Source organism: Peromyscus eremicus, chromosome 17, assembly GCF_949786415.1.
Source record: "Peromyscus eremicus chromosome 17, PerEre_H2_v1, whole genome shotgun sequence".
NCBI classification, from domain to species: domain Eukaryota; kingdom Metazoa; phylum Chordata; class Mammalia; order Rodentia; family Cricetidae; genus Peromyscus; species Peromyscus eremicus.
In genome coordinates, this window is record NC_081433.1 from 54368481 (window position 1) to 54381189 (window position 12709).

Genomic DNA, 12709 nt, shown 5'->3' on the forward strand with positions numbered 1-12709 from the left:
GCTGGTCTAGGCTGTTAAAATGTTGCATTTTATAAATAATAAAACTAATATTTACTTAGATTTGATGAGTAAAATTTATCTTTCAGTTTATATGACAGGGAGAAACTGTTGTCCAAGAGAAAGTTAGAATAGGTCATTATCTTAGCCAAGAGTATTAAGTCAGTCTGTTACAAAGTTTCAGAAGGAAATAAACAGAATTATGTCTCCCTGACAAAGGTGGTATTTTTATCTATTAATCCCAAATAAGAAAGCAGACAACTGGTTGTTGGTTTGGGAATAGGAAAAGAGGGCTGGAGGCGCAGCTCAGTCGGAGTGCTTCCCCAGCATGTGCGAAGCCTTGGCTTCAATTCCCAGCGCCACACGAACCAGGGATGATAGCACAGAGCTGTGGTGACAGTGCTCAGGGTGGAGAGGCAGGGGGTCAGAAATTCAAGAATATCCTTGGCTACATATTGAGTCTGAAGCCAGCCTGGGCTACGCAGACCCTGTCTCAAAATGGAAAAGGAGAAGAAACCATCTTACAATTTAGCACCTATCTTCAGAGGAATTCCAATTGTTTTGCCTGTTGTAACTCGTTTGCAGTCTCTCTGGCTTGTGCCCTGGAGATGACCTTTAATAATAAAGGGTGTTTCTAAAATTATATAAGTATGCTGCTGATGGGCATTTCCAAACTTTATACACAAGATGTCATAAAAATCTTTTGAGACCAATGATCTTTCAAAGGTTGATTTGTGAGGTCAATATCTCAGGGACCCAGCTTTGTACATGTGCTTTAAGGGGACATTTCATAGAAACTAAGGTAACAAAGCAATAAACTTCAATGACCATATGAATACAGACCTTTTAGAGAAACTTTATTAATATTCTTGAAAAACACGAAAGTACCCAAGTCTAAATTATCTTCTCAAATCCAAAACAATTCCTGGCATAAATGATATCCCGGGAGAACACATTCTTGATAAAGAACTGAACCATCTCACCTGTTACGATCATGGCTGTCTTTAACTAGCTGGTGTGATGATCAAAACTATAGAAAAACTCCTAAGATCAGTGTGACTTAGAGGAGCAGAGCACGCAGAGGAGGAGAAGAAACACGAGCATAAACGAGGCTCTCACTGTACTTCAAAGGAAGCATAATTCCTCCACTGTTCCTATTTCCATGCTTGGTGTGACCGGTTGTGTGAAACTTTACTGTTCAATCATCGGAGTACTTTAATGTATATGCATATCTACTGTTCTACAAACATGGTACATTTTAAATCCGATCATAGCCCTCTTCCAGCCACATAAAAATATGCCCAATGAAAAATATTTTAGCTTTCCCACGAAAGTCCCAAAGATTGTGCACAAACAAGTTTGCATTAATAATTAAATAAGCTTTATTCGAGCTAACCCTTCAAAAATGAAATCTTTTTTTTTAACCAGTGTAAGTTTCACGTGATTTCATGTCATGGGATTTTATTTGATGTTTTTAAACTTTAATGTCAAATAATCGCGGTTATTTTGTAATGAAATTGGGTGCATCCTAGGCAACACCCATATATTGGGAAGGTTTTTTTTTATTTCTTAACAGTTTGAATTGAAATACGTCCTAATTCCTAGATCAGTAAATCATGAGTTCGTGTGTGTGTGTGTGTGTGTGTGTGTGTGTGTGTTTATGTGCATGCATTACTCAGCTTTGACTTTTCAAAGTGAAATAAAACCACGTGAAATATGAGATCAGCGTGTCCAGTAATTAGCCTGAACCACCAAACACCATGAAGGGCCTCTGAGCACACCCACAACGTTCCCTATCTTATCAGATAAATCACCAGGGGAATTGCATTGACTCTTTCTGACCACCGGGAAAATGCTGGCCTCATCAGGCTCTGTCCCCTCTTCCCTAAAAAGGCAACTAGTCATCAGGAACAAAACTGACTCAAACGCATTTTCTCAGTGAGGGAGAAAAGAGACTCAAAGGCTCTCAACGGAGACCTGCTACTTTTCCTTTTGAAGGTCTTCTTTTTGTTCTCTTAACTGGAGAAAATAACTTCTTGGTACTGGAACGCGGAATATCCCGAGTGTCACAAGCGCAGCAAACCCATTAGCGGAGGCTTTGCGTTGAAGTGCATCCTTCCCCCTTCCGGTAAATGACCTCCTCTCCCTCCAGTCTTGACTCTGGCGTAAGCTTGGACTCTCAGAGAAGGGCTTCGCCACAAGATGGCACTGACCTGCAGACAAAGGAAATCGCAGTGGCACTGACTTTAAACAGGCTTGTAAATGCGCCTTCCTCTGAGTCAAGGACTGGAGGGGTGAGGGCTCGGTGCGTACGGGTCTGACAGTGTGGCTTACGTTTAACTGCTTTTCTTTCCAGAACTCCTAGGCAACGCACCCCCGAGGTGTGCATCCGAGGTGCGGTGTTGGGAGGAGGCAGCGGGGAAAACCTTGGGTGATCCTCGCGGGGTGCCATCACATGATCCAGGATGAGGTGGAGTTCGGCTTTAAGGGGGCGTCTCTTCCTATCTTCCTCAATCTTTAGGGTTTGAGCAGGAGAAATACCATCGGATCTTTCCTCCCCTCCGGTGACACTCTTCCCGCTTCTACATCAGCGAACCGACGGATTCTTCAAAAGGTAAGTTTCAAGTCGGTGTTTTTAAGGGACTTTTGAGAAATCTCTTATTGATGGGGTGAGGTATGAGAGAGGAAAGATGAGGGTGTCTGATCCGGTTGTGAGAGCTGAGTGGGGCGTGGAGTCAGCCTTTCGCTTTGGCTCCCAGTGGGAGCAGGTGGCAGGATGCTCTAGATTGTGGGACAGGTCTGGGACATTATGGATGTGAGACCTCAAAGGGAGAGGGTACCACTCCTAGAGTTGGTGCCTCCCGGCGCCCTGTGGTTGGGGGCTCCAGATGGAAACCTAAGTTTCCCTCTCCTCCTACTCTCTTAGAAGGCGGGGGAGGTGCCCTGGTTGGTCTTCTTGGTCTTCTCTGCACCCGGGTAGTCTTCCTCGTTTTTCTGTAGCATCCTGAAGCCTCTGTCCGGATGGAGAGCCAGGAGTTTTCCTAGGTAATCTGATGGGATGCACTGGGCAGGGGTGGGGGCGCCTGCCTTCTGGATCCCGGTGAATTTGTCCATCTTCCCACCACGTGGGAAAAAGTGGGCTGCCTGGGGTACTGGACCCCAGAGTGAGAGTGTCCCTGTCCCAATCTCCTGTGCCCGGCCCTTTCTTCCCCTTGCAAGACTTGAATCTTGTTTTCCTATTTCGGAGTTTTAACCATCCAACTCCCCGGCTCTTTTTAGAAAGGTAATCATGCTGAGTAGCAGATTAGGGATGGACTAGAAGCAGACAGGTTGGCTGCTCCCCAGGTAGCTTGAAGAGATGCTAATATCTGAAGGACCTATGTTGGGCAAATGAGAGAGACAGACTGACCTCCGATTCGAGCCTTGCTTGTTCATTTGGGCTCCTTCATTTCTGCTCTGTTAGTCGCTTATTTGGGTAGAGGTACCGTGATAATAGATCTCTCTCTCTCTCTCTCTCTCTCTCTCTCTCTCTCTCTCTCTCTCTCTCTCTCTCTCTCTCTCTCTCTCTCTCTCTCTCTCTCTCTCTCTCTCTCTCTCCCTCTCTCTGTATGTGTCTCTCTGTCTCTGTCTCTGTCTCTCTCGTGTGTGTGTGTGTGTGTGTGTGTGTATAAGGGGAGACTAGGAATGGGGGTAATCAAGAAGACTCATATAGTTAGTTATACAATATAGAAAAGGGTGATCTACCCGATTTCCCTCTGGTAACTCCTAGAGCGTGAAAACCTAGGGGAGGTGGGGGGGGGGGGAAGTAGGGGGAGTGGAGATAAGGCGTGTCTCCAACTTCCACTGTTTTTCTTTCTTTTTTAAATTGGAGTGCTCTGTGATTTACCAGGCACACCTGGGTCTTCCAAGAGGCACAACTACCGGTGACACCGAAGGAGGAGGCGCGGGCTTCTCTGTCAGTCCTGGAAGTGAGAGCGGTAGCTGGAGCTGTCTGTGCTGGGTGGGCTCCCTAGTGAAGCAACACACACACACACACACACACACACACACACACACACACACACATACACACACACACGGAGTTGGGGGAAGGCTACTTCTGCAGAAAGCTCAATTCCTTACCCATCCCAAAGACGGGTGCTCTTTCTGGCTACCGTTGACTAGTGATTCCATGTAATTGTTTTAAGGCAGCTGTCTGTTGAACCAGCCCTTCCCCCACTCCCCGGGAGGAACAGGGAATTATGTAAGTCATTTAGATAAGCTAGCAGTAACTTTGGCTGTGTATAGCAAGGCTGTTTTTTTTTTTTTTTTTTTTTTTTTTTTTTTCCAAAACAAGTGAGGGAATTTGAAGAAAAAAAGCACACCAGGTTATGTATGCCCAGAGCACTGCATTCTGTGGTAGAAATAGCACTGTCAATGGTTAGGAGAGAAAGGTAGCATTCCTACAAGAAAGGAGATCAAGGAAATGTCCTGGAAGGGTGCGAGAGAGGATTCACTTGCCAACTTTTAACATGTGTAATGTCTCTGAATGTACATGGCATCTGTACTGAGATCCAGCCTTTGATTCTTGCAGTGCTTAGAATGCTAAGACATATCATGGAAGAGTAAATGCCAGCTTGTGTTCCTTCACAATGAGATGCGAACTCTCAGCAATGGCACTTCCCCAACCATTGTTCTTTCTCAGAATTATACTAAGGTGCACAAAACATTGCCGTGTATCTATCACAAAACTGTTCCCTACGACTGGAATGAGTACTGCTCCCATACTTCACAAAAGAAGTGAAATTTGCATTGTCTGTACAGACAGGTTACTTTCTACTTAGTGGGAAACTGTTCCTCACAGTCTATCAAATGTAATCTCACAGGACTCAGAATAGAGTTGTAGTAAGTTTACTTAAACTCATTGGTAAGAGATCTGTCTTTACAGCCCATGAGTTGAAAGGACATGCCATTTTTGTGAATTCCTGTAGTTCTCCAAATAGGCCTCATATAAAATTTCTCTTTTCTTCCTCTCCACTGCGAGCATGTTGCCCTATGCCCCATGTTCCTCTCTCTCCCTGGATCATTGCAAAAGCCTCCGATTGAGTCTCCTTACTTCTCTTTCCCTTCTTAAATGTGGTACAAGCCGCAGGTAGACTTTTACTTTTGCGTTTATTTATTTAGCGATGCGGGGGTGGGGGGGGCTGCATGCTATGGCATGCATCCATTAGTGATGGGGGCTGCATGCTATGGCATGCATCCATTAGTGATGGGGGATGGGCTATGGCATGCATCCATTAGGTGACCACTTGCAGGAGACGGGTCTCCCTTCTGCCTTGTAAGCAATGGGGATCAAACTCAAGTCATCAGGCTTGGCAAGAAATGCCTTTCCCTTGAACCATCTTACTGGCCCCTAGAGTAATAATTTTAAAGCAAAAACATATGCCTTAATGTATTTTAGCAAAGGTTCCTCATGTCTGAGGGTACAAGGCAAAGATTACCCCATAAAACCCTGCGCTGGCACCTCTTCCCAGTGAGCTCCTTCTAGTCTGCCTTCATTTCTCCTTCCTCTTCTTGGCACAGAAGGTGCACTTCAGCCTTAGACATTTTATATTTGTTTGTGCCAGCAAGGATGCCAGCCCTGAGGTGCCCTCACGGTTTCCTAGTTCAGCATTGCTGGATCTTTGCTGTCTTCCCAGGTGCCCAGTTGCCTTTGCTCGCCAGCCAGGATTAAGTTCAAATTCCCAACAATCCCAGGCCCCTTTCTAGGCTATCACACTAGGCTGTTTTACTAATTTATTTATTTTTTCTTGTCTTTCTCTGCCCATAAGACTAGAAAGTCAATTAAAAGGTCACTGCTGCCTCCACTGAAACCATGCCTGACAAGAAACAAGCGTCACGTAAATACTTGTTGGATGAGTGAATGCTGCTTCAGAAAACAGTTCTTTTTTTAATATGCAAAATGCACTATTTCCCCTAGGTACCTGACCCAAAATAATAACTATTCTAATTGGCATTTGTTTTGCATATAATCATAGGTTGCGCCATTAATGTTAGCACAGACTTACATAAAACATGATTCCCTGCCGGGCGGTGGTGGCACACGCCTTTAATCCCAGCACTCGGGAGGCAGAGCCAGGAGGATCTCTGTGAGTTCGAGGCCAGCCTGGGCTACCAAGTGAGTTCCAGGAAAGGCACAAAGCTACACAGAGAAACCCTGTCTCGAAAAACCAAAAACAACAAAAAACAAACAAACAAAAAAAAAACCCCCATGATTCCAATCATGTACCTATTCTCATGGTCAGGATATTTTTATTCTAAATCAAATATTTTCAAGGTATTATGAAGCTTTCACAGTGCCAACCTTGGGACATTATATTGACATCAATGGGGGCTGATAAGACTAGTGATTAAAATCAATTTGGATGAAGGGAAGAATTTGAATTGCTGTTGAGATATAACACCCAACAAATGGAATGGCAGGGATGAGGATTTGGAAGTATAGTTGTAGACTGGGACAGATCAGTTTTCTTAGAACAGAACATTCACCCTGGGGCTCTCTGATAGTTAAAAGAGGTTTATTTGGGGTGACTTACAACCAGCAACAGGATCAGTTATAGGATTCAGGAGAGGTGAGGTGCAGTCTAACGAGGTTCTCTGGAGAACTCTGACTTGGTTTGCAATCAGCATCCAGGATCATGAGGTAGCCAAGGTCTTAAGGTCCAAAGAGGCCATGCCCCAGGGGCAGGTCATAGGCAGGTGTAGAAGTTACCTGCTGCCTCACTAGGGGCAGTGCTTCAAGGTCAAAGCTGGAACAGCTTCTCACCATGCTAGAGCATCTTTAAGTTCTGGGGTGAGGCATGGCAATGGTCCACATTTCCTGTGCCTCACACAAGAATCCACATCCACTCAGTGGAGCTCAGTGATAGGACCGCAAGAGAAGCTACAGGTAACTAGAATACACTTTGCTAATCTGCTATTGTTACTTTAAATAATGAAAAGTTCTGTATTCAACTAGTAGCCTGAAGAGGACATGGCACTGTTTGCCTGACTTATTTAAGAAAGATAGAGCTTTCCAAAACTATAAAGTCCTTCAAGGCTTGCTTTCTCATCATACATGACATCAATTGATAACACTCTCCTCGGCTTTGGAATTTGTGAGGTAAAAACAAGTCATTTCAGATGGGAGCATAGAAGAGAGAGCTGGAGTCTAATAATGTCCACACTTGAAGTCTGCCATAGTTAGGATTTCTATTGCTCTGATGAAACACCATGACCAAAGCAAGTTGTAGAGGAAAGCGTTTATTTGGCTTACGCTTTCAAATCACTGTTCATTACTGAAGGACATCAGGACAGGAACTCAAGCAGGGCATGAACCCGGAGGCAGGAGCTGACCCAGAGGCTCTGGAGGGGTATTGCTTACTAGCTTGCTCCCCATGGCTTGCTCAGCCTGTTTGTTTTTTTTTTTTACATTTTTTATTAAGATTTTTTTTATTCATTTTACATACCAGTCAAAGATCCTCCTCTTCCCTCCTTCCCCCCCTCTAGCCTCCCCCTCCCAACCTACCCTCCTCCAATCCCTCCTACAAGAAGGTAAGGCTTCCCATGGGGAGGTACATTTAGTAGAGGCAGGTCCAAACCCCTCCCCCTGCCTCAAAGCTGTGCAAGGTGTCCCATCATAGGTAGTGGCCTCCAAAAAGCCAGCTCATGCACCAGGGATGAATTCTGATCCTACTGCCAGAGGGCACCTTAAGCAGATCATGCTACACAACTGTCTCACTATGCAGAGGTCAGCCTGCTTTCTTACAGAACCCAGGATCACTAAGCTATGGATGGCACCATCCACAATGGGCAGAGCCCTCCCACATCAACCACTAATTAAGAAAGTGCTCTATAGGCTTGCCTACAGTCCAGTCCTATGGAGGCATTTTCTCAATCGAAGTTCCCTCCATCCGTATGACTCTAGATTGTGTCAAGTTGACATACAACTAGCCAGCCCAAAGTCATTCCATCCCCATGTGTTAATGCTATAGTCCGATTTTATGATGGCAACCCTTAGTTTTATCCTCGAGTCTTATCCAGCTAAATTGTGATCTCACAATAGACAAGACCTCATGTTCTAGAAAGCAAAATTGCCAAAAGAAAGGTTTATTAGAGGTGTCAATTAAAAAGCAAGTATGTTTCTGCACATTAAATTTCTCATTTTCCTTTCAATAGAAGTAAATCCACACAATTTTATTCATTGTTCTAAGAAAGACAGAGAGAGAATGCAGCCTCTTAACATGGGCACAATAGCTAGTTAATTAGCATGAGACATCCTTTCCCATGGATTTCCTTAGCAATGGGGAGATGATCAGAGGTTTCTCCTTTCTTTCTCTACAGGAGCTTCTGATCTCTGTGTGATTGCTGTAATTTATCTTGTCAGTAAGAGCAGTATGTTTATACTACACAATGGGGTGAAAATCTAAGATTACAACTGAAATCACACCCCTGCACTGGACACTCACATAACTGGGTGAGGAGAGAGAATATTTCCGTACATAAAATGTTCGAAATTCTTTGAAACCTTCTGACATGATAATCAGAATCATAATGTCTTAAAGTAGGAATCTCCCACGCAATGAGAAACCTTCAAGTGGCCCCTCGAGGTGGCCAGCATGTTCACGGATGCAACACTTGCTTCTTTGACAAGGAGTTTCTTCCATTTGATTCAATTTTTGTTCCTCATGCTGAAATCATTTTTTCCCTTAAATTACGTATGTCCTCTGGTCCTATTTCTAATTTCATTAGACATACCACTAAACTTGCTTCCATATACACTATAAACTACCCATTAAAGCATGAGAAGTCAGCTCTGTCGTCCGAAGAATTTTCTGCATTAAACATCATACCATTTTTCAAAAGCCGTCCCTCATAGGACCAAATTTCTTGATGCTCCTGTGTAGGTCATCTCCTTGTGAAGATTTTGTTTAATGACACCTGTCTTTCAAAACAGCACAATGTGTGGTTAGCTGTTACCGCAGTGTGGTATCTGCACTCACACTTCCTTTACACATTTTCTGATGTTGTTTGGCTTTGTTACATGTTTCTGTCTGTGCATTATGTTGTTTCCTATACATTCACATTTTTGCTGTGTCTGAGAATCTGCTGTGGGCTCCATTTGTCTAACACTTAGGAGGCATGAGGTTTACAAACTGTTCACCAATGTGTAGACCACTGAAAGTCAACATGTGAACAAGTCCAGTTAAAAACATTTCTGGGGAGCTGAGGGTGTACCTAAGTGGGTAGAGTGCTTGCTTAGCATGCTTTAATCCCTGGGTTCAGTCTTCAGTACTGCCAAAAAAAAAAAAAATCAAATGTGCTGTTCAGGAGGTGGAGCAGAAAGATGAGATCCTTGGCTAAAAAGTGAGTTCAAGGCCAGCCTGAGCTACATGAGAGAGACCCTGTCTCAAAATCGTTATAGCTGAACTTTAAGTTTTTAAGTGTTTGTACTGTAGCTTGGCAGTGATGGCACATGTCTTTAATCCCAGCACTCAGAGGCAGAGAGGCAGGTGAATCTCTGTGAGTTCAAAGGCAGCCCGGTCTACAAACTGAGTTCCAGGACAACCAGAGAAACCCTGTCTTGAAAAAAAAAAATGTTTGCACTGCTTGTGAGATTCTTTTAAAGATAATAATTTTATAAAACATTATGATTTGTTTATTTACTTCTGTGCTTTAATTTTAGAATTCTGTGAGACAGAAGTCATTTTGATTGCCCTTAATAAACTTAGTAACACAGCTGGCCTTTTTTGTTGACAGAGTATTCAGTTCAAAGAAATGAAGAATTGAGAATCATTTTGGTGAATGGATTCCAATATATAGAATAAGAATAAGCTGGAGATTTGACCTGTTTTGAAGAAACATACAGTCCATTTGTCTAATCGATAACAACAAAACCTAAAAAATGAATTCAACACTCTTCTCTCAAGTTGAAAATCACTCATTTCACTATAACATCTCAGAGAATTCTCCACTTCTGGCTTTTGAAAATGATGATTGCCACCTGCCCTTGGCTGTGATATTTACTTTGGCTCTTGCTTACGGAGCTGTGATTATTCTTGGGGTCTCTGGAAACCTGGCATTGATCATAATCATCCTGAAACAGAAAGAGATGAGAAATGTCACCAACATCCTCATCGTAAACCTTTCCTTCTCAGACTTGCTGGTGGCCATCATGTGTCTCCCCTTCACTTTTGTGTACACGCTGATGGACCACTGGGTCTTCGGTGAGACCATGTGCAAACTGAATCCCTTTGTCCAATGTGTCTCCATCACGGTATCCATTTTCTCTCTGGTTCTCATCGCTGTGGAGCGGCATCAGCTGATCATCAACCCAAGAGGGTGGAGACCAAGCAACAGACACGCTTACATCGGCATTGGTGTCATTTGGGTTCTTGCTGTGGCTTCTTCTCTGCCCTTCCTGATCTACCAAGTTCTGACCGATGAACCCTTCCAAAATGTAACACTTGCTGCCTTCAAGGACAAGTACGTGTGCTTTGACAGATTCCCGTCAGACTCTCACAGGCTGTCGTACACGACCCTCCTTCTGGTGCTACAGTACTTCGGCCCACTCTGCTTCATATTTATATGCTACTTCAAGGTAAGAAAACCGTTCATCCCTCTCCCATCATTTCCTTGCTTACCTTCTTTGTGTAGACCTTCCCTGGGAGGTGGATGCTCTGCTTGACTCACGCTTTCTTCCTCCCTAGATTTACATTCGCTTGAAAAGGAGAAACAACATGATGGACAAGATGAGGGACAGCAAGTACAGGTCCAGCGAGACCAAACGCATCAACGTCATGCTGCTCTCCATCGTGGTGGCCTTTGCAGTCTGCTGGCTGCCCCTTACCATCTTCAACACTGTGTTCGACTGGAACCACCAGATCATTGCCACCTGCAACCACAATCTGCTGTTCCTGCTCTGCCACCTCACGGCCATGATCTCCACCTGTGTCAACCCTATCTTTTATGGGTTCCTGAACAAAAACTTCCAGAGAGACTTGCAGTTCTTCTTCAACTTCTGTGATTTCCGGTCTCGAGACGATGACTATGAGACCATAGCCATGTCTACCATGCATACAGATGTGTCTAAGACTTCTTTGAAGCAGGCAAGCCCCGTTGCATTTAAAAAAATCAATATGGATGACAATGAAAAAATCTGAAGCCGCTCAGAACATATGGTCCCAGGCTACATCCGTGGAAAAGCAAGCACAACCTGCCACATGCTTTCGTTACCTGTGCTCCCAGGGAATGGAGTGAAATGGCTTTGGAAAGTCCAGGACATTCTGGGTTGCATTTGACTGCTTTTGTTATGGTTGCCACGATTACTTGGCATCAACATGAGTGGACTTTGTAGCCTTCTGGCAACAGTTTTGACTAGATTTCCTTGGCATGTATGTGTGTGCATTTGTGTCCGTGTCTGTCTCTGTCTGTTTGTGTGCATGTGTGTGAAATTATGCATATGACATAAAGATTCTTATATTTACTAGAGTAAATTTCTCTGAAATATTATCATGAGCTCGCTTCAAAAGCTGTAGCCACCTGATATTCTCAAGATTTGGGGGCCTTCAAGATTAGATGAGATTTCCAAGGCCCTGGACTATCTTCGTTCCATGCTAGGCATCATTTTAGTCTGTTACAAGGATGACAGTATACAAGTCACCTTTTAGAATGTGCCAGAACCAGAAGAGACTCTGAAGTCATTCGATGGCATTTCTCTCTCTCTTCTCTGTCTCTTTTCTGAGAGGACTGGATTTGTCACTCCTAATCGAGTATCACTTAAGATAAAGATATGTAAAGAACACGTTTTCAGCTGCGACTGCCACTGGGAATTAGGCAACCCACATGAATGAAGTGGCAAAGCAGTTCCCTGATTTCAAAACCTTTCTGACAACCAAAGCATTTCAGGGTAATTAGCTTAATAAGTAAATTAGTCTTGCTGCAGATACTTCAATTGTATCCACAGGACTTGATAGTCGAGAGGTTTTGCATCGTTCCTAAGAGTGTTCAGCACTGTCAAGATTTCTGGCACAAACATGTGACTCTGAGAGCATTTCCAGCTCACACTGCACAGAAACATAGTATGCATTTTCCATGCAGCAGTGCCTACATAGTAACTAGTACTTAACTCTTTTTAACTGTTTATCTTTCATGGCAGAGGACACATGGACAATGTTAAATGGATGTTCACCACAGCTAGCAGGTATCTATTCATACCCATCCGTACCTAACACTTTCACACAGCCAGCCCATCCTAGCTTGTATAAACTGTGTGACATGCGGAGTTTTATAATCATATACTATTATATTAAAGAATAGAGTAGCCATGTCATATTAACATACTTACTTTCACGTATCCTGTAATCATGATTCAGCCTCAGAAAAGATATTTTGAAGAACAAGACAGTTTCAATGTATTATACAAAATGTTGAGTGTATTTGGTTTTAGAAGGGCAAACACTTTCTGTATTAAAATTGTTGGGGCTTTTTCAGAAGAGTCTGTATTGTGTTTTTCTTGAGATACCACATCTTCCTGTCCCATGACTTCCCTTCTATGATATGGTATCTCCACCGTACCCCATATCAGTTCGCTGGTGAGATTGTCTATTCTGTAACCACTGATGACTGATTCACTTTACTTTTCTAGATGTGAAAGATTCCTAAAGTCAGAGACTATATAATAATGATGGCCCAC

The 12709-nt window shown here is 43.5% G+C and overlaps 1 protein-coding gene across 7 annotated transcripts; it reads left to right on the top strand.

Moving 5' to 3' along the window:
* Nucleotides 1–2139: 2139 nt before the first annotated feature.
* Nucleotides 2140–12509, top strand: Npy1r (neuropeptide Y receptor Y1). Of its 7 annotated transcripts, none has more exons than XM_059244568.1 (6): nucleotides 2140–2378; nucleotides 2519–2611; nucleotides 5808–5956; nucleotides 8359–8491; nucleotides 9775–10615; nucleotides 10725–12509. In XM_059244568.1, exons 5-6 carry the CDS (start codon nucleotides 9920–9922, stop codon nucleotides 11175–11177), a joined length of 1149 nt encoding a protein of 382 aa, XP_059100551.1. In that variant the 5' UTR covers nucleotides 2140–2378; nucleotides 2519–2611; nucleotides 5808–5956; nucleotides 8359–8491; nucleotides 9775–9919; the 3' UTR covers nucleotides 11178–12509. The 7 variants fall into 7 exon arrangements, with proteins under 7 accessions (XP_059100551.1, XP_059100550.1, XP_059100549.1 ...); XM_059244569.1 differs by having other exon boundaries at nucleotides 2280–2391; XM_059244567.1 differs by having other exon boundaries at nucleotides 2140–2611.
* Nucleotides 12510–12709: the final 200 nt, after the last annotated feature.

Excerpts from the sequence above, each read along its gene's own strand:
- Npy1r (XM_059244567.1), top strand. The coding sequence starts at position 9,920 with ATGAATTCAACACTCTTCTCTCAAGTTGAAAATCACTCATTTCACTAT. Across the intron at positions 10,616-10,724 it reads TATTTATATGCTACTTCAAG|ATTTACATTCGCTTGAAAAG; the intron begins GTAAGAAAACCG and ends CTTCCTCCCTAG.